The 20,885-nt window shown below is 41.2% G+C and overlaps 1 protein-coding gene across 6 annotated transcripts in view; it reads right to left on the reverse strand.

The window, feature by feature from the left end:
* The window catches only part of LOC147337090 (protein NLRC3-like), a 290,822-nt gene that overhangs the window by 139,405 nt on the left and 130,532 nt on the right, over window positions 1-20,885 (reverse strand). For 2 of the 6 annotated variants that reach the window (XM_086285775.1, XM_086285762.1), the window contains exons 1-4: window positions 18,722-18,840; window positions 18,365-18,466; window positions 17,294-17,372; window positions 15,111-15,315 (exon numbers count right to left, since the gene is read on the reverse strand). In XM_086285775.1, coding sequence (XP_086141901.1) covers window positions 15,111-15,315; window positions 17,294-17,372; window positions 18,365-18,466; window positions 18,722-18,840 — 505 coding nt within the window. Of the gene's footprint in view, window positions 1-5,569; window positions 5,744-11,058; window positions 11,233-11,408; window positions 11,583-11,795; window positions 11,970-13,161; window positions 14,960-15,110; window positions 15,316-17,293; window positions 17,373-18,364; window positions 18,467-18,721; window positions 18,841-20,885 lie in introns of those variants that run through there. The other 4 variants (XM_086285765.1, XM_086285763.1, XM_086285773.1 and 1 more) reach the window with 4 other exon arrangements.

Consider the following 20,885-nt stretch of genomic DNA (forward strand, 5'->3'; position numbering starts at 1 on the left):
GCTACGGTTGCAAGAAAAAGAAGCAGAAATGACGTTCTCTACGCGTTGAGACGTTCCCCGTCCGTCGGCTAAACGCTTGATTGAAACTTCAATGCGACAGTGACACCAAGTAGAATTATAAATGTCACATAGCCCCAAACATGTCTTTTTCAAAGCCTGCGGTGAAGAGAAAGGTTGGTGATGAGCACCGACAATTTCAGGAAAAGTGGGAAATGCAATATTTCTTTGTTGAGCACAGGGGCACCCCGACCTGTCTTATTTGCACAGAGAAAGTTGCGCTGCACAAGGAATACAATTTGAAACGTCATTACACAACTAGACATGCTGAGCTGGATGCAAAATACCAGGGAGACGAGAGAGCGAACCGGGTTGCCAGTCTTAAAACAGATCTACTGAGGCAGCAAGATTTCTCCAAGAAAGCAACCAAAGAGAATAATGCAGCAGTCGGAGCCACGTGGTTAGTGAGATGATTGCTAAAGCAGGGAAGCCATTCACAGAAGGTGCATTTGTCTAAAAGTGCATATTGCAGGCTGCAAATATAGTCTGTCCGGGAAAGAAAGGTCAGTTTAGCAACATCAGCCTTTCTGCCAACACCGCAGCAGATCGCATTTCTGACCTGTCAAGTGACATTTATGACCAACTGTGTGAGAAAGCCAAATGTTTCAGTGTATACTCAGTCGCTCTTGATGAGACCACAGACATCACCGACACTGCCCAGCTCCCAATGTATGTCCGTGGTGTTGATGACAGTTTTGAAGTGATGGAGGAGCTGCTCACAGTAATTCCAATGCATGGCCAGACCACCGCTCAGCAGATATTTACAAGCTGTGTGATGCCATTGAGAATGTTGGTTTGCCATGGAAGAGGTTTGTTGGAATAACAACAGATGGAGCGCCATCAATGACAGGGAGGAAACATGGACTGGTGGCACAAAACAAACTGGAAGAGGAAGGCGTGGAGGAGGCCATTGCTCTGCACTGCATCATCCATCAGCAGGTCCTTTGCAGCAAATGCCTGAAGTTTGACAATGTGATGTCTATTGTTGTGAAATGCATCAACCAAATCAGATCCAGGGGCTTAAAGCACCGAAGGTTCTGTGCTTTTTTAGAGGAAATGGAGTCAGAATATGGGGATGTGCTCGACTTCACTGAGGTACGTTGGCTCAGCAGGGGAAATGTATTAAAGAGACTTTTTGAGTTGAGAGCAGAAGTGAAGCCTTCATGGAGAAGGATGGAGTTAGTGTTCCTGTGCTAACTGATCCCAAATGGCTCATGGACTCAGCTTTTCTTGTTGATATGACACATGAGCTTAATGTACTGAACAAGACGTTACAAGGCCAGGGGCAACTTGTCAGTGCTGCCTATGACAACGTGAGAGCATTCTCCACAAAACTGGCACTCTGGAAAGCTCAGCTCTCTCAGACAAACCTTTGCCATTTCCCAGCATGCAAGGCACTCGTGGATGCAGGCACACCATTCAGTGCTGACGAGTATGTTGATGTCATTTTGAGGCTACAGGAGGAATTTGATCACAGATTTGCTGACTTCAAGACACACAGAGCCACCTTTCACATTTTTGCGGACCCCTTCTCCTTTGATGTGCAAGATGCCCCTTCTGTGCTTCAAATGGAGCTCATTGAGCTGCAGTGCAACTCTGAACTCAAAGCAAAGTTCAGGGAGGTGAGTGGAAAAGCAGACAAGCTTGGACAATTTTTGAGAGACTTGAGCCCTAGTTTCCCTCGGCTTTCCCGAATGTTCAAGCGGACCATGTGCCTTTTTGGTAGCACATACTTGTGCCAAAAGCTCTTCTCCACTTTGAACTTCAATAAGTCCAAGTACAGGTCCAGACTTACGGATGATCATCTTCAAGACATACTGAGGGTCGCAACTGCTTCCTCCCTCAGGCCGAATCTGGCTCGGCTATGCGAGAGGAAACGCTGCCAGGTCTCTAGCAGCAAGGAGTAAGCAAGAGAAGCCATGTTCAGAAGAACAGTTCATTTTCTCCAGTGTTCCATTCATGTTCAGAAGAAGGTTATAGAACTGTTAATACAGACATTTCAATCTAAATACAGCAGATATAGAAGACTGAAAGAAACACACAAGTTCACTGACTAAAAATATCTTATTATTATTTTATTTATGTATTACAGATTGATTTTTTTTCTTATTAATTCTTAATTTGTTTATTTATTTTTCATATTTTGTGTTAAAAAATAAAAATAAAGAGATTTGAGAAGATTGGAATTTTTTAACCATGCCTTTCTTGTGGAAAACCTAATGCGGCCCAGCCTCACCCAGACTCTGCCTGCAGCGGCCCCCAGCTAAATTGAGTTTGAGACCCCTGTCCTACACCATAAATCAGTAAGAGAGGGTACGACCTCTCTCATGGCCCCAAGTGGTGTGTGCATGCCAGAGCACTCTGGAAGGCACACAGAGTCTTTACAGACTACTCAGGATCAAACCTCTATAATCATGCAATCGATTATACAACTCTAAGCATATATGAGTAAATATTTCTAAGCATAAATGACAATCAACAATATAAACCTTACAGCTGGTTTTAATAACAGAATTCATTTGTTTCTCAAACGAGAAAGAGCTATCGAGAAACACTCCTAAATCTTTAGTTCTTAACTTTTCCAGTGGGCCAAGGTCAACATTATCTGCTAATGCTAAATAGGCTGCCGTTATTAACTAATGCTAATTTGACATGAATTAGCATTATGCACTAATGCTAACACTTACTTTTTTTAAAAATGTGAGTAGCTAATGCTAACACTATTTCCCTTAACTTTATAACAATGTGAACGGCTAATGCTAACACTCTTTTTCCTAGCATTATAACATCTGAGCTGCTAATGCTAAGTAGGCTGCCATTAGCACCTACGTCTAATTTAAGGCAAATACGCATTAGAACCTAATGCTCATATCGTTTTCCTTTGCTTTATAACAATGTGAGCAGCTACTGCTAAATAGCATTAGCTAATAACAGCAGTCTAATTTAATGCAAGTTAGCCTCATTTGCATTACAACGATGTGAGGAGTTAACGCTAAGTATGCTGCCATTAGTGGCTAATTCTAATTAGGTGTGAATAAATATTACCAGCTAATGCTAATATCGTATTCTCTTCCCTTTTAACAATGTGAGCAGCTAGTGCTAGGTAGGCTGATGCTAGCAGCTAATGCTAAAGCTAATTTAATGTGAATTAGCATCACATTAGTGAGGAGTTAATGCTAAGTAGACTGCCATTAGCAGGTAATGCTAATTTTAGGTGAATAGGAATTGGCAGATAATGCTAATACCATATTTTCTTGCTTTATAACAATGTGACCAGCTAATGCTATGTAGGTTGCCGTTATTAGCTAATACTAATTTGAGGTGAATTAGCATTATCCCCTTATGCTAACAATGTTTTTTCTTACTTTTTAACAATACAAGTAGCTAATGTGAACACTTTTTTTTTTATTGAATTCTAATTTTTCCCTTGCGATGTGAAGAGTTAATGCTAAATAGGATGCCATTAGTGGCTAATTCTAATTTTAGATGAGAAAGCATTAGAAGCTAATGCTAATACCATATTTTCTTGCTTTATATCAATATTAGTAGGTAATGCTAAGTACGTAGCCATTATTAGCTAATGCTAATTTAGGTGAATTAGCATTATCCACTAATGCTAACACTGTTTTTGCCAACTCTTTTCCCTTGCATTATAACAATATGAGCAGCTAATGCTAAGAAGGCTGCCATTATTAGGTAATGCTAATTATTATGTGTGTTAGCATTATCCGCTGCTGCTAGCAATGTTTAATCTTACCTTTTAACAATATCAGCAGCTAATGCTAACACTACTTTAATTTCAGTTAAACCTACTTAGCATTAATTAACTTCATTTAGCATTAAGAAGTTTTTGCTATAGGCTACCATTAGTGGCTAATGCTAATTTTAGGTAAATAGAAATTGGCAGCTAATGCTAATACCATATTTTCTTGCCTTATAACAATGTGACCAGCTAATGCTAAGCAGGTGCCATTATTAGCTAATACTAATTTGAGATGAATTAGCATTATCCGCTTATGCTAACAATGTTTTTTCTTACTTTTTAACAATACGCCATTAGTGGCTAATTCTAATTTTAGATGAAAAAGGATTAACAGCTAATGCTCATACTGTTTGCTTTGTAAGAATGACAGCAGCTAATGATATGAAGTCTACCGTTATTAACTAATGCTAATTTGATGAGAATTAGCATTATCCGATAATGGTAACTCTTTTCCCCTGCATTATAACAATGTCAGGAGTTAATGCTAAGTAGACTGCCATTAGGGGCTAACTCTAATTAGGGGTGAATAATTATTAGCAGCTAATACTAATACCGTTTTCTCTTTTTCCTTATAACAACTTGAGCAGCTAATGCTAATTTGATGCGAATTAGCATTATATTAGTGAGCAGTTAATGCTAAGTAGGCTGCCATTATTAACTAATACTACGTTGACGTGAATTAGCATTATGCGCTACTGCTAATACTGTTTTCTCTTACTTATTAAAAATGATAGTAGCTAATACTAATACTCTTTTCCGTTGGGTAACAACAAAGTGAGGAATTAATGCTAAGTTGGCTGCTTTTAGCGGCTTATTCTAATTAGGGGTGAATAATTATTAGCAGCAAATGCTAATACCGTTTTCTCTTTCCTTATAACAATATGAGCAGTTAATGCTAATTTGATGTAAATTAGCATTATATTAGTGAGGAGTTAATGCTAAGTAGGCTGCCATTAGCAGCTAAAGGTAATTTGAGGTGAATAAGCACTAGTAGCTAATGCCAATACCCTTTTCTCTTGTGTTATAATGATGTGAAACGTTAATATTGTTCTCAAACAACAGAATGAGAATGAAATATTGATTCTAACAGGGCCCATAAACAGCATTAGCTTAGCAGCATTAGCTTATCAGAGTCTCCATCATGGTCACACAAATCCTTAGCGGAGCAAAGTGGCCTACTTAGCAATAGCTGCTGTAGAAAGCAAAGGGAAAACAGTATTAGCATTAGCTGCTAAATGTGCACTTGAGAACAAATCTATTGTGAATTCAGCCGTGAATGTAGTGTTTCCAGTAAGCTTCCATTTCCAAATGTTAGCTGCTCCTGTCTGCCTCTTTGTCACACACACAGACTGAAATGATTCACAGCCTTGTTTCATCCTTCTGTCAGTGTCACTGACTGTCACTGTGACTGTGGACATACAGCATGGGAAACACACACATGGCTGATACTTGTATCTAAAGTTACAAAATGTTGTCTCTGTCCAAATATTACCTAACTGTAAGTCTACTTTTAATGAAACTCTCAACATGACTTATCAGTTATCATTAATGTTCCTGCAAACAGACTCCTTGAAGACCCCCTACATAAATATCCATGTACTATCCAGCTAGACTAGTGTGTCTGTCCCTGAAAATATTCCTGCATGTGTGATTGTTCATGTCTCATCTGCAGGAAACAAACAGGAAGTGAGTGAAAGACACAGGAAATGATTCCAGCTCTTCCTCCTATATCAGACATTCTCTCCATACCTGAGAGTGTCCAGTCTCCAGCCTGGATCCTTCAGTCCAGCCGACAGAAGCTTCATTCCTGAGTCACCTGGATGATTGTAGCTCAGGTCCAGCTCTCTCAGATGGGAGGGGTTGGAGGTCAGAGCTGAGGCCAGAGAAGTACAGCCTTCCTCTGTGATCAGACAGCCTGACAGACTGCAGACACACAAAACAACAATCCATCTGTTATCCATCTCTATAGCAGCATAACTAAGTGATGGTTCAGGGTCACCTGATCCAGCTCTAACTATAAGTTTTATCAAAAAGGAAAGTTTGAAGCTGATCGTCAAAGTAGAGAGGGTGTCTGTCTCCTGAACTCAAACTGGGAGCTGCTTCCACACCCAGTCCAACATAGCCAGGCTTTCTTTGCTGCTTTGACAAAACCTCAAATCCCAGTCAGAGATGGTGAGCATCATCACAGTGATGATCATTTCTCTGTTAACCCAGGCTTTCTGCTTCAGGATCTGTGCACGCTCACAGAACAAGGAGACCTTTAAACATCATTTCACTAAATGGATGGACTGAGCTCAGCCTACAGATGAACTGGATAAATAAAGATTTGACCTCAGTGTGCTCAGTGTTCCTGTCTATTCCTAACATATTCCTAACATGATAGCTGCACTTTAGAGCTCTAAAACTGGAACTGACACATATTTAAACTCTACATGTTACTCAGTACATTCAGTTCTGACACTCGCCCACAGTCCAACAAAGGAAACATGGAGATCACATCAGTTTGTCACCAAAGTCTAATTATTCCAGAGGGCAGTGTTGATACAACTAAAGTTATTTTTAAGCAAAGTTGAGTTTTTTATTGTCGCAGTACTTCATGTCTGAAGTATCACTTAAATGCATTACACGCTGTTGATGGCAGCAAACAAACCACCCAAACAAACAGAGGTGGGAGGCTTAGGCAGACTATGTAGGATCAGCTTGTGGGAGGAGTCAGGATAAAACCAAAGAAAGACAAGCTAACAAACACCACAGTGAAGTGAGTAGCTACAAACTGCAGGCCGATTAGTGTTGTTGAAGAAGTCGGTCTGAGGAACGTTCTTAGGATCAACAAATGACGGCATGTATGAGCCTCCCTCAAGACGCACCATCACAAGAAGAACACATGAGCTGTAGAAAAAGGAGAGACTATGAAAGCCACGGCGTTACAACGTGCACCAGCTGTTGGTCTCTCTGGAGACTACTGGGCGTGGCTGGGTAACCATGGTTACTTGGGAGTTACAGTACATGATATTAATGAAGAGTGGGAGCTGCGTTCTATAGCAAACAATTTGTTATGAGGTAATCAGCTGATCTTAGTTTAACCGGAAGCCCTTCACAATAATTGCAATGCCTTTATTTTGTACAACTACCATCAGTTCGTCTGTACTGATGGTAACTTAAAGTCACACTAATGTCGTTTAGTTTCTATAGTTTATGTAGTGGAAGTATACTACAGTACCCTGATCACTGATGGGACAGATTTATGTAGATATACACCTTTGTGTTTAACATTACTGCATTATAGTACTGTGATCTTTGTCCTTATATATGGCTATATTAGCTATACTGATGTACGTACATATAACTGGATATGTAACTTATCTATTCATCTTATTTGTCATGTATTTGTATTGTGTACTTCCTTTTTGTAAGAAACCACACACATGATCACAGCCGCAAGAATCAATCAGTGAAAGAATAAAGTGTCTCAAACCAAACCTTAAGCTCTTTATTCCACATGCTGGGATCATTTGGCCTTCAGTGGTGTTCTGGCTGACACACCGGAGTGACCAGAGTGCTAAAGAGTGAATCGGACACACCAGTGTCATCTCTGATATCTCCACTACATTTAATCGTCCTTCAGCTTGTGGCTGCCGTTAGCTGGTCTGCTAGTTAGCTGATTTGCTATTTAGCCGGTGTGCTAGTTAGCTGGTGTGCTAGTTAGCCGGTTCGCTAGTCAGCTGGTGTGCTGACCAGCGAACCAGTAGGTTACAAGATGAGCTTGTCTGTCTGATGAGCCAGCTCTCTCTGTCTTGGTCATTTTGTCCTTGGGCAAAACCTAACCTACCACTACAACTGTAGCTTACCTCCACCAGTGTGTGAATGTGAGAGTGAATGAATACAGGGAGTGCAGAATTATTAGGCAAATGAGTATTTTGTCCACATCATCCTCTTCATGCATGTTGTCTTACTCCAAGCTGTATAGGCTCGAAAGCCTACTACCAATTAAGCATATTAGGTGATGTGCATCTCTGTAATGAGAAGGGGTGTGGTCTAATGACATCAACACCCTATATCAGGTGTGCATAATTATTAGGTAACGTCCTTTCCTTTGGCAAAATGGGTCAAAAGAAGGACTTGACAGGCTCAGAAAAGTCAAAAACAGTGAGATATCTTGCAGAGGGATGCAGCAGTCTCAAAATTGCAAAGCTTCTGAAGCGTGATCATCGAACAATCAAGCGTTTCATTCAAAATAGTCAACAGGGTCGCAAGAAGCGTGTGGAAAAACCAAGGCACAAAATAACTGCCCATGAACTGAGAAAAGTCAAGCGTGCAGCTGCCAAGATGCCACTTGCCACCAGTTTGGCCATATTTTGGAGCTGCAACATCACTGGAGTGCCCAAAAGCACAAGGTGTGCAATACTCAGAGACATGGCCAAGGTAAGAAAGGCTGAAAGACCACCACCACTGAACAAGACACACAAGCTGAAACGTCAAGACTGGGCCAAGAAATATCTCAAGACTGGTTTTTCTAAGGTTTTATGGACTGATGAAATGAGAGTGAGTCTTGATGGGCCAGATGGATGGGCCCGTGGCTGGATTGGTAAAGGGCAGAGAGCTCCAGTCCCACTCAGACGCCAGCAAGGTGGAGGTGGAGTACTGGTTTGGGCTGGTATCATCAAAGATGAGCTTGTGGAGCCTTTTCGGGTTGAGGATGGAGTCAAGTTCAACTCCCAGTCCTACTGCCAGTTTCTGGAAGACACCTTCTTCAAGCAGTGGTACAGGAAGAAGTCTGCATCCTTCAAGAAAAACATGATTTTCATGCAGGACAATGCTCCATCACACGCGTCCAAGTACTCCACAGCGTGGCTGCAAGAAAGGGTATAAAAGAAGAAAAACTAATGACATGGCCTCCTTGTTCACCTGATCTGAACCCCATTGAGAACCTGTGGTCCATCATCAAATGTGAGATTTACAAGGAGGGAAAACAGTACACCTCTCTGAACAGTGTCTGGGAGGCTGTGGTTGCTGCTGCACGCAATGTTGATGGTGAACAGATCAAAACACTGACAGAATCCATGGATGGCAGGCTTTTGAGTGTCCTTGCAAAGAAAGGTGGCTATATTGGTCGCTGATTTGTTTTTGTTTTGTTTTTGAATGTCAGAAATGTATATTTGTGAATGTGGAGATGTTATATTGGTGTCACTGGTAAAAATAAATAATTGAAATGAGTATATATTTGTTTTTTGTTAAGTTGCCTAATAATTCTGCACAGTAATAGTCACCTGCACACACAGATATCCCCCTAAAATAGCTAAAACTAAAAACAAACTAAAAACTACTTCCAAAAACATTCAGTTTTGATATTAATGAGTTTTTTGGGTTCATTGAGAACATGGTTGTTGTTCAATAATAAAATTATTCCTCAAAAATACAACTTGCCTAATAATTCTGCACTCCCTGTAGTGGGATTGTAAAGGGTCTTTGAGGGTCTCGAAAAGCGCTATATAAATGCAATCCATTATTATTATTAAGAGCATCTTTAGGCCTGACTGTGCTCATCCTTCCTCCAACCTCTCCTTACCAAAGATAACAACTACATCAGTATTAGCTCAATAACAATTTCTGCAATTCAATTGTGGACATTCATTTTTAAACCTTGTGTAAAACGATAAAACCTCAAAGTCTGAGCATTATTCTTTGTGCAAACAGCTCTTGCAGGTTCCCCCGGACTTAGGTTATTTTTATTATTTAATTACTTTCCTTTAAGCAGCTGTTCAGGCTACTAAACTCATCCCAGAAATAACAAGTGACACCATTAATAGTAGAGGTGGGAATCACCATACAACTCGCGATACGATATTATCACAATACTTAACGCACGATACGATATTATTGCGATTTTTTAAAATATTTTGCGATATTTAAATTCTGCACATAAAGGTAAACTTTATCAATATTCATTTTATCTAATATCAAAGTCTCACACTCAGTCTTTCTCTCATTTCAGTCAGTTTTATTGTTGACAAACTGAACGGTTTGTATTACAGTCTAGTCCAACTTAACTGAATGCAACCATCTGGTACAATTACAGCTATTCTGAACTATGCAATTTATGAAAACTATGCAGCCCCTTCAGCAACTGAAGAATTTGAAAGTAAATTTAAAAAAATATATAATTTTACATTAAATAAAAAAGTTTCAAACTTAATTAAAATTAAACATGTCTTAAATTAAAATAAGTAAACTGTCATGTTTATTGCTGCCAAAAAAAAAGTTAAACACATTTGGACAGTGAAGGAATGTCAGGATTGTTGCTCAGAAAAAGGATCAACATGCTCTGAAGTCAACATGCTCTGACTCCAGAGCATGTTGACTTCAGAGAAAAAATTGTTTGTAACAAAATATCGATTTCTGCTGTCCCTGTATCGATACATTATTAGCAAACAAAATATCACGATACTACACAGTATCGATTTTTTCCCCCACCCCTAATTAATAGTGGAGCTAACTTTAACAGGTGAAACTGATTTGACCTATAAGGCTACTGCAGTTACTTCTTATCAGGTTTAGTAGGGAAGACATCTGGATGAGGTAGTTAGTAGTATGTAGTTAGTACCGGGCGACTCCCCTCCCCCACATCGGCACCAGAACCCTGTATTATCTACAGGGTAAGACTGCCTGTTTTATCAAGCTATGGCCATTACTACTGTGATCATTTGCAGCCCAGTGTGCCGCTCTCTCTGCTGGGATGAACCACTGGAGCTCACCCAGTCATCCCTTTCTTTCTCTCAAGAAGAAGTGAAATAAATATATTTATTATGTTACGAGTCTAATATTCTTTAAATCAAACTGTAATGAATAAATCAAGCAAGAAGATTTGGTGGCTCCACGTGTTGTAGAAGAAAAGATAAACATCTCATTTTGAGAAATCAGCCTTTAAAATTAAGTACTGTGAATAAAAAACAAACAGCGAGCCAATCAGCAGTCGCCAATATCCTCCTAATTTCATTCACAAAGAAATCAAATATATATATTATGGGCCCAAAGGAGCCTAAATCTTTAAATTAGGCAGTACGTGAAGTATTTTTTTAAATAAACAAAGACATGACTATAACAACTTTTAGTAATTCAGAGTCCAATTATCCACTCAAATGTAAATAAAAGTTCACTTGACAGCTGTAAAAGTTACCTGTTTATACAATAATATAAATCACATTTCAAATGATCATCTGTGGAAAAGTTTGAATCCTGACCTGAGAGTTTCCACTGCACACTGTGAACTCTTTAGTCCAGCGGACAGAAGCTTCACTCCTGAATCCTGCAGGTCAGAGTTACTCAGGTCCAGCTCTCTCAGACTGGAGGACTGGGAGCTGAGGACTGAGGACAGAGCTTCACAGCTTCTCTCTGACAGGTTACAGCCACTCAGTCTGAAAAATAAAAGACAATCTATAAAACAAGTACTCATGTAGAGTTTGTTAATACATTTCACAACATTAAATGTTGACTTTCTATTTTTAAAGAAAACATAAAGATACTAAGATACAACATCATATGTATGAACTTTAATTAATAATTCTAAAAACTAAATGTTTTCTGATCTGACCTCAGAGTATTCAGTTTACAGTTTAAACGTTGTAGTCCAGCAGACAGAAGCTTCACTCCTGAATCCTGCAGCTTTCTGATACTCAGGTCCAGCTCTGTCAGACTAGAGGACTGCGAGCTGAGAACTGAGGACAGAGCTTCACAGTTTTCCTCTGAGAGTTCACAGATGTTAAGTCTGAAGATAAAAACATGAATAAAGATTGTTGTTAAAGTGTAATCAAGGTGCAATAGCTTATTGTCTTGTGCTGAGCAGGTTAGTAAAACTTCCGTTTAACTTTGAAATGAATAAAAATGCTATGAAACAAGGATAACTGGATAAAGATATAAACAAAAACAAACATCAAACACATAAACAAACAGAACTAAACATAATACAAATTGATCTGACCTCAGAACATTCAGTTTGGCATGTGGACTCTCCACTGCAGCAGACAGAAGCTTTACTGCTGAAGCCTTCAGGCTGTTGGTACTCAGGTCCAGCTCTCTCAGACTACAGGACTGGGAGCTGACCACTGACAACAAATTTTCACAGCCTTTCTCTGAGACGTTACAGCTGCTCAGTCTGTGAGAGAAAGGGAAAAAACAAAAACAAAAACAAACAAACAATATATGTGATCAAATTAAATTTGTTTATATGTTGAACCCTTTTTTAAAAAAATTTATTTAAACCTATGAGACTATGAGTGCTACCAGTCCAGTGAACATGATTGGTACCTTGATGGTACCTTGCTCAGGGGTACCACAAGGTAACTATTCGGTGGATTCGACCCCTGACCTTATGATCATGGGGCGACCACTCTGCCTACTGAGCTAATAATTCTGTGTACACTGTCATACAATATTAACTAAAACAATTATTTTAGAAAATTTTAGTAATTCAATAATCATGCTCATTACCTGTGTATTGTGAATAACACTGGATTTTAAACACTAGCTGTATAAAACTCTTCCTGTTAAAGGTGTGTATAAAGGAGATGAGCTGAAATGCAGACTTCATGGAGAATGTTTGCTGTCAGCATATATCAAAGACAAAGCAGAGATCCATCCAGTCTCTTCCACTAAGCCCACAGAGGGACAGACAACCACTCTCACTCACACCTGCATGAAGTTTAGATCACCAGGTAACCTAACTGCATGTCTGTGGACAGTGGGAAGAAACTGTAGAGGACCCAGAGTGAACCCACTGTAATTCTGTGATAACACTGGTTATGGAAGCCTTACAGTTACATATGGTTACTGACAAGAAACACGACCTTAGAGGCAATTTCAGTAATGAAGACCGAGTTTCTCCCTCCATACAGGATGAAAACATGACAGCACAGCAGAGATTTATATTTAAAAAGGGAGGGTGTGCACTGAAAGTGAGATACAAACTTGAACTTAAATTATGAACATCAGAAAAAGATGTAGGTGAAGTCTGGCAGGTGAAGTTTGTGCTTTAGAATAAAACAACCAAACTCCTGGAGTTGGAGACAAATGAACAAGCTGAGGATAATAAACCTGTCAGAGGGGCTGAAGCATCAGAGCTCATGTTCTTATAGGCTGGGTCTGGATTGTCCTTTGATAAGAGTTACAGAACAAAGTGTGTTTTAGAAATGCTGGAGTGAAACATTAAAACTACCATATATTTACCGAGTGACTGATGATCATTTAATTCACTATTTTAAAAAATGTTACAGTGCTCTTTGAACTCAGCATTTCTGATTTATTTCCCATGATTTTAACAATGAAGCGATGACAACATGTTTACTCACAGAGCTTTGTTGGAGGCTTTGACCACTGGCAGCATTCTCAGAAGAGCCTCCTCTGAAGCAGAGTATTTCTTGAAGTCAAACTCATCCAGATCTTCTTCTGATGACAGTAAGATGAAGGTCAGAGCTGAGCACTGAGCAGGAGACAGTTTACCTGTGGAGAGACTTCCTGAAGTCCTGTATTGTTGGATCTCCTCCACTAGAGAACGATCATTCAGTTCATTCAGACAGTGGATCAGATTGATGCTTTTCTCTGCAGACAGATTCTCACTGAGCTCCATCTTGATGTACTGGACTGTTTCCTGATTGGTCTGTGAGTTACTTCCTGTCTGTGTCATCAGGGCTCGTAAGAGAGTCTGATTGGTCTGCAGTGAAAGACCCAGGAGGAAGCGGAGGAACAAGTCCAGGTGTCCATTTGGACTCTGCAAGGCCTTGTTCACAGCACTCTGGTAGAAGTGTGTCTCTGCAGAATCTCCTGTTTCAGACTTCTGGGAGGTTGTTTGTTGTTGTTCCAGCAGATTGAGTCCAGAGTTGATGAAGGTCAGATGGACATGAAGAGCAGCCAGAAACTCCTGAACACTCAGATGGATGAAGCAGAACACCTTGTCCTGGTACAGTCCTCTCTCCTCTTTAAAGATCTGTGTGAACACTCCTGAGTACACTGAGGCTGCTCTGATATCGATGCCACACTCTGTCAGGTCTGATTCATAGAAGATCAGGTTTCCTTTCTGCAGCTGATCAAAAGCCAGTTTTCCCAGAGACTCCATCATCTTCCTGCTCTCAGGACTCCAGTGTGGATCTGTCTCAGCTCCTCCATCATACTTGACCTTCTTCACTTTGGCCTGAACCACCAGGAAGTGGATGTACATCTCAGTCAGGGTCTTGGGCAGCTGTCCTCCCTCTCTGGTTTCCAGCACATCCTCCAGAACTGTAGCAGTGATCCAGCAGAAGACTGGGATGTGGCACATGATGTGGAGGCTTCGTGATGTCTTGATGTGGGAGATGATCCTGCTGGCCTGCTCTTCATCTCTGAATCTCTTCCTGAAGTACTCCTCCTTCTGTGGGTCAGTGAACCCTCTGACCTCTGTCACCATGCCAACACAGTCAGGAGGGATCTGATTGGCTGCTGCAGGTCGTGTGGTTATCCAGAGGCGAGCAGAGGGAAGCAGTTTCCCCCTGATGAGGTTTATCAGCAGCACATCCACTGAGGTGGACTTTCTAGGGTCAGTTAGGATTGTAGTTTTGTGGAAGTCCAGAGGAAGTCGACACTCATCCAGACCATCAAAGATGAACACAACCTGGAAGTCTTCAAAGCTGCAGATTCCTGCTTCTTTGGTTTCAGTAAAGAAGTGATGAACAAGTCCCACCAAGCTGAACTTTTCCTCTTTCAGCACATTCAGCTCTCTGAAAGTGAATGGAAATATGAACTGGATGTCCTGGTTGGCTTTGTCTTCAGCCCAGTCCAGGCTGTATTTCTGTGTTAAGACTGTTTTCCCAATGCCAGCCACTCCCTTTGTCAGCACTGTTCTGATTGGTTCATCTCTTCCAGGTGAGGCTTTAAAGATGTCTTCTTGCCTGATTGTTGTTTCTGGTCTGTCTGGTTTCCTGGATGCTGTTTCAATCTGTCTGACCTCATGTTCATCATTGACCTCTGCAGTCCCTCCCTCTGTGATGTAGAGCTCTGTGTAGATCTGATTCAGGAGGGTTGGGTTTCCTGCTTTAGCGATGCCCTCAAACACACACTGGAACTTCTTCTTCAGGGTGGATTTAAGGTTACGATGACAAACAGCAGCTGGAAGTTCTGAATAATAATAATAAAAATACAACTTTAACAATCATATTTTACAAAATGCTGATGACAATTTCTGACCCACTGAGAAATGACTGAACACACTGGTGTCACAAGTCTCTCATTTATCCAGCAGCTTAAATCTTTAGATAAATCCTCTTACGTCTCTGCAGACGGTCAGCCAGCTCCTCCTGCTTCATTCTCCTCAGGAAGTCCACTGTGATCTTCACAAATGCCTCTCTGCTGTGTCTCCTCTGCTCATCATCCTCCCTCTGAAACTCCAAGCACTGGGGCTTATTTGGATTCAGAGCCTTCTGGATCTTCTTCAGCTCGTTCTTCACAAAAGTGATGATGTTGTCCTCCAGCAGCTGGAACAGAATATTTATGAATGACCCACCACTCTGAACTTTAGTCCACACAACATCCACTTCTTTACCATCAAGGGGCATATCATCCACGAACTCTTTACCAATTATAGGTTTGACTTTATCTGATTAACTGAGACTTTGTCCACAACTCCATGATCCCAAAACGTTGATGCTGTTCATATGAATGCAGCGATTTCAGTGGGAGAAACATTTCACTGGTGTTCAGAGCTGAACTACCAACAGGTTGATGATCAAAGCCAGAAACTTGGAGATGTTTCAGGTGACTGAGTTGATCGTACAGACAACTGGTCTTAAAGGTTCACTCTGTTTACGCATACAGATCAGTATTTAAGGTTTGACTCTCATCATCCACTGGGGCACAAACTGGGCGTCATCAGGACGCAACAACACAGAACAAACACCATCCCCACAGACACAGCAGCCAGCGAAGCAGAAGAACTTCACATCAAGAAGGTCCTGAGTAAATGTGAACGCTGGTTTGAGGGCGGAGTCAAGGAGGCCATTTATGTGAAAAGGAAAGACCATCTCTGAATGGAGGAGGGGCCTAAGGGTACATTTGTCACCATCTTACATGCTGTGATTGCAGCCATTCCCCAGCTCTCTGTGAACTGGACTCATGACCATTGATCAACAACCATTGATCAATGGTCCTGACAATATGCGTACCAATGATCAATGAACTGACCTCCCAGCCCATTGTTCCTTCAGTGGGCTGGTTTCAGTCATACAAATGTCCTGTTTATGAGATTGAAACCTGCAGTCAGCTGAGACTGAAGAAGTCACCTGATGATGATGAAACGTTTCTCCCACTGAAAACATCCAGATGAACAGAATCAAGCTTTTTGGGATTTACGTACCTGGATGATTGAGCATCAAGACACAACTCTGTGACTTTTCTCAGATGAATAAATCCTCTCCTCCAGCTTTGTTTACATCTACCAGCCCTGTGGCGCTGCCCAGGGAAATAATCTATGTGAGAGGTGGAAAGTCATACAGGTGTCTGCTCCTGCCTTCAGTTATTTTATCTACTGTGTGTCAACTGGCTGAACCTCCTCCAACTGTCTACTGTCTCCCTAAACTCAACAATGACTTCGTGATCTATCCATTCTCTGACCAAACACATCCTGCTGCAGGAGGTTAACATAGCAGCCAATGATGATCCCACTCACTGTGAACAACACATTTGGACCTGATTTGCTGCTCTGGTTTACACGTGAACTTCCACTGCTGCTGTCACCAACTTGAGAGGCTCTACAGAAAAACTGGACTTGTCCATAAAAATCATAAACTACATTATAAGGACAGCATTGCTCAATCAACTCTAATTACTACTGACATGTTATCTCTTCTAACTAAGGTACAGACACTCAAACTTGCTGCTTTCAGTGAGAAGTCAAATGTCTGAATATGAGCTGGAAGCTGCTGAGAGTCCTCCTCCTTCCCGTGGGGTTTACTTTCTCTACTACTTTCACTATAAACACGCCCCTTTCATGCACCTGCAGAGGGCCACCAGCAGATGGAGCTGTCTTAAACAAATCCACTTGGATAGTTAGCTGTAGATGACTTTATCAGTATGATTGTAGGACTTTGAGTTATTCTTTAGATTTATTTAAACTCTTATATTGTGCACAAGTGTTGAGCGACCCATAATTTCTCTGTACTTTTCATAAGAGCAGCCAGACTTTCAGCTGGTTTTTCTTTTTTAAGAGATCAAAGATATTGAAGAAACAGTTATTCAGCTTCATTCCCACTGATCTCGACTACAAACTGTTTCACTTTGGTTTCTGTTTAAAGCCTCGATGTTTAAAACGTTTCCCTGTGATCACATTTGCACCGTCTGATTTCAAAGTTTGTTTCTTTTGGTCATTTAGTCCACAGAGTCCTTGGTGTTCTGAAAGGGACCTATAAATAAATGCATTATTATTAATAATAAAGTAGTTGTTGTACATGTACAGACCATAAATATGGAGTCCAGCTGTGTTTGATGCTGCTGGGCAGACTGACCACTGGGAACCTCTGAGCTCTGCTGGTCCACTCTGTGGAGGAACCATGAAGGATTAGATCAACACAGGATAAAGATCCAGGAGTTTCTGCTCAAATAACTTCATCTGAATCAAGTCTGTCAAGTTTTAAACTCTCAGATTGTGAACATATCAGTAATTTTCAGTCTGTTTTCATGGACGTCCTTTCAGTGGTGATGTCAGGGATGATTTTGAAGAAGCTCATCAAACTGAACCATCAGCAGATCACTGCTCCAAAACCAGAACATGATCCGAGTCTCCCTCCACCACCAGAACACCAGCTTTACTAACGTGGTAGATCAGTGTAGTACAGATCAATAACTGATGAGTCATTTGATCAAAATCACTGAGTGCTTCACGTCTGACCCTCTGATGCTTCTGTAGACATTTTGCATATTTAATGAATGTCTGACAGTTTTACATTCATTCTATGAACACAGTGGAAATGTTGTGTTATAGTCTCCATGTTGTTTCCAGCATCATAAATTCTTCAGTTCAGAAAATTAGATTCTTTCTTCACAGCTGAAAAACAACAACATTTATTCTCTATTGAAATCTGCATCGTCCACTCCAAAGGTCACAATCTGAAGGTAACATCTGGTTTTGTTCCCTGTGGTTAACTCTGAGCATCAGTATGGTGGGATTTATCCACTACATCCACACCACTGTGGTTCAGTGTTGTCCTGATGGAGTAACAGCAGCCAGTATGATCCAGGCTTTAGCTGCTGGGTCTCTGTGTGACCTCTCAGACTGTTTAACAGATCAGACACAAAGAGAATCAGAGCAGCTCTGTTCTTTAAAGACAAACATGAACCCACTCAGGTCACACTTTCCCCACAGATATGAGCATCACTGTCCTCAAACAGCAAATGACCAAGTCGAACATTTGGATCTTTTCTCTTTCATTGTTTTCTTTTTAATGAATCTTTGTAACAATCTGAGGATGTTTCAGGTCATATTTATCCAGGAAACACAAACATGTAAAGGAGTCATCACAGCTCTCTGACCTCGTTGCTCCAGGTTCACCACTGAAGAGTGGAGGGTTTCCTTTGGACCAGTCACTCCTCACAGACGGACAGCTGGACCCTGCAGACTGTGACCTCTGACCTCTGCAGACACAAACATGATTGAAGCAGCTGTGATCACACAGACTGCAGATAATGCAGCTGTTTCCTGTCAGTAACATCCTCTTAGATTAGAGTTCAGCTTTTTACAGGAAAACTGGACAAAACTGATTTTTGTTACAAACTCATTTTCATTTCCTCTCAGCTCACAAACACAGTCAGACAATCAACCAGAGTCAACACTGATTATAATGTCAGTGCAGAATTATTTCTGTTACTCAGTGAGTTCAGCTCTCTGACCTCGTTGCTCCAGGTTCACCACTGAAGGCTGGATTATGACCTTTGGACCGGTCACTCCTCACAGACGGACAGCTGGACCCTGCAGACTCTGCTCTGTCCTCCTCTTCCTCCATCATCATCTTCAGTCAGTCTGAGAGGTAAACCACAAACACTCAGTGAGTTCACATTAACAGGAGGAACTGAGTTACAGTCGCTGACCTCTGACCTGTCATGTGACCATGAAACCAGGTCAATATGTCTGTAGGTTCAGTCATCCAGGTCATGTGATCTAAGGAGCTTGGAGAGAAAAGAGACGTCTTTAAGTTTCTGGAAGACGTTTCATCTGAGAAGCTTCTTCAGCTCTAAAACCAAACGGTGGAGAGTCCCAGATATTTAAACCTGAGAGGGAAAGAAAGCATGTCGCTGACCCACCACTGATGTTATTTCAAGGAGGAAACTGAGAGCCTTTGCACCAGGAGCACAAACATCAGCTCCAGCAATGATCCACTGATGTGTTTTTATTCCATGTATGAATGTTGTTATTGACAGAGATGACGTTTGTGTGTCAGTGATGCAGTGACTGTTGTTGTTACCTGTACAGGCTGGTTAGACTCTATGAAACAGATCATACAGATCTCTGCATGTTAGAAGAGACTATTAAAGGTCATGAATGAGACAAAGGCAGGGAGGCGTCCTTTACAGCTAAACAGCAGAGTGAGAGAACAGCCAGCACCTCTACATTTATCACATTATACAGCACATGTATGATACTGACAGGGATGAGAAGAATTTAGTGATTCTGATCCCATCATTGATATTACTTATTGATTCTCAGTAGCTCTGCTCTGACAGTCACCACCATCACTGAGCAGCATATCAAAGACATTTGTGCACATTAACTGCATGTTGTGGCTCAAATGTTTGTGCATGTTGGAGGCATTTCCTCTTTGTTGTGATCAGTGTTGGTCATTACTCAAAACAGTCATTATTACACATATTACACAGAACACTTTAATTAAAAGTAATGGAGTACGTTACTTCATTACTCCTCATAACATTACTTTGATGTTAAAATGAACAAATGAGCATGTAACAACATAAAGCTGAGGTACAGCCCCACACACCAACACAGATCCTGATGAGGTCACGTGATGTTTCTCTGAGTGTTTATGAACACAAATCAAAGATGAAACAGCACAAAGACACTTCAAAGTGATTCTACTGTAGAAACATGAACAGGTAGAAACCTGCAGCCTGACTGCTCATCACTTTGTTACCTGTTCAAGTTCAGCAGCAGCAGCTCACTTTATCACGGTGCTGGTCTGGGGTCAGTGTTTACTCAGCTTTAACTCACTCTGGGTTCTTGGCTAGCTTAGTGTTAGCTTAGCGTTAGCTTAGCGTTAGCTTAGTGTTAGCATGCTGTGTGCTAGCTTAGCGTCAGAGCTCTGCAGGTGTCTTTTTTTTTTTTTTTTTTTCAAGCTCTGCAGGTGTCTCGTGTGTAAATATTAATCACAGTGACAGTAAAGGAGGTAAAGGGCTGTGACGTCATCACGTACGCTGCGTCCTCTGTGGGCTCTGAGTGAACTCAAAGTACAAACTACAAGTACACAAACACGAACGTAGCTCAGAGTGGCGGACACACTCGGCCTCGTTGGTCCAGCTGTGAGTCCGTTACCGTGAACTATGGAGCGGCAGATTTGTGCTGAACTAAGCTGCACACAGCTGATGTTAGCCAGGAAACATTACACACTGACTTTAATGGAGAGACCGGAAATACAAACACACACAGTTTGTTGTGTGAAGAAATCAAACACGAGCTGAACAAACAGTAAAGTTCCTAAAGACAAACTGTTAAAGGAGGAAACTAGTGATGGGACGTTCTGTATCGAGGCTTCGGAGCGTGTGTCGAGTAATGGAGGGGGCGTTTCCGCGATGCGCGTATCGAGGCTTGCTTCATTTATGGGAGGAGCTGAAAATGATGACGTCCGAAGCCTCGCTGCCCGGCTGTACCACGTGACTGGTTCATGAAGTGGTTCGAACTTTGCCGCGAGATATGACAGCGATATAAACCCCTCAGACTTCATTCAAAAATGTGGGTGTTTGATGGAGAGTTGCGGTTAGTGAGAGTTTGGAGACCGTTTGGAGGTTTATGAGAGTGAGGAGAGAAAGTCAGGAGAGAATGGAG

Source organism: Aulonocara sp. 'chitande type north' Nkhata Bay, linkage group LG3, assembly GCF_057382095.1.
Source record: "Aulonocara sp. 'chitande type north' Nkhata Bay isolate Kocher_YH1m ecotype deep benthic linkage group LG3, A_spYH_male_GT1.1, whole genome shotgun sequence".
In the NCBI taxonomy this organism is placed as follows: Eukaryota; Metazoa; Chordata; class Actinopteri; order Cichliformes; family Cichlidae; genus Aulonocara; species Aulonocara sp. 'chitande type north' Nkhata Bay.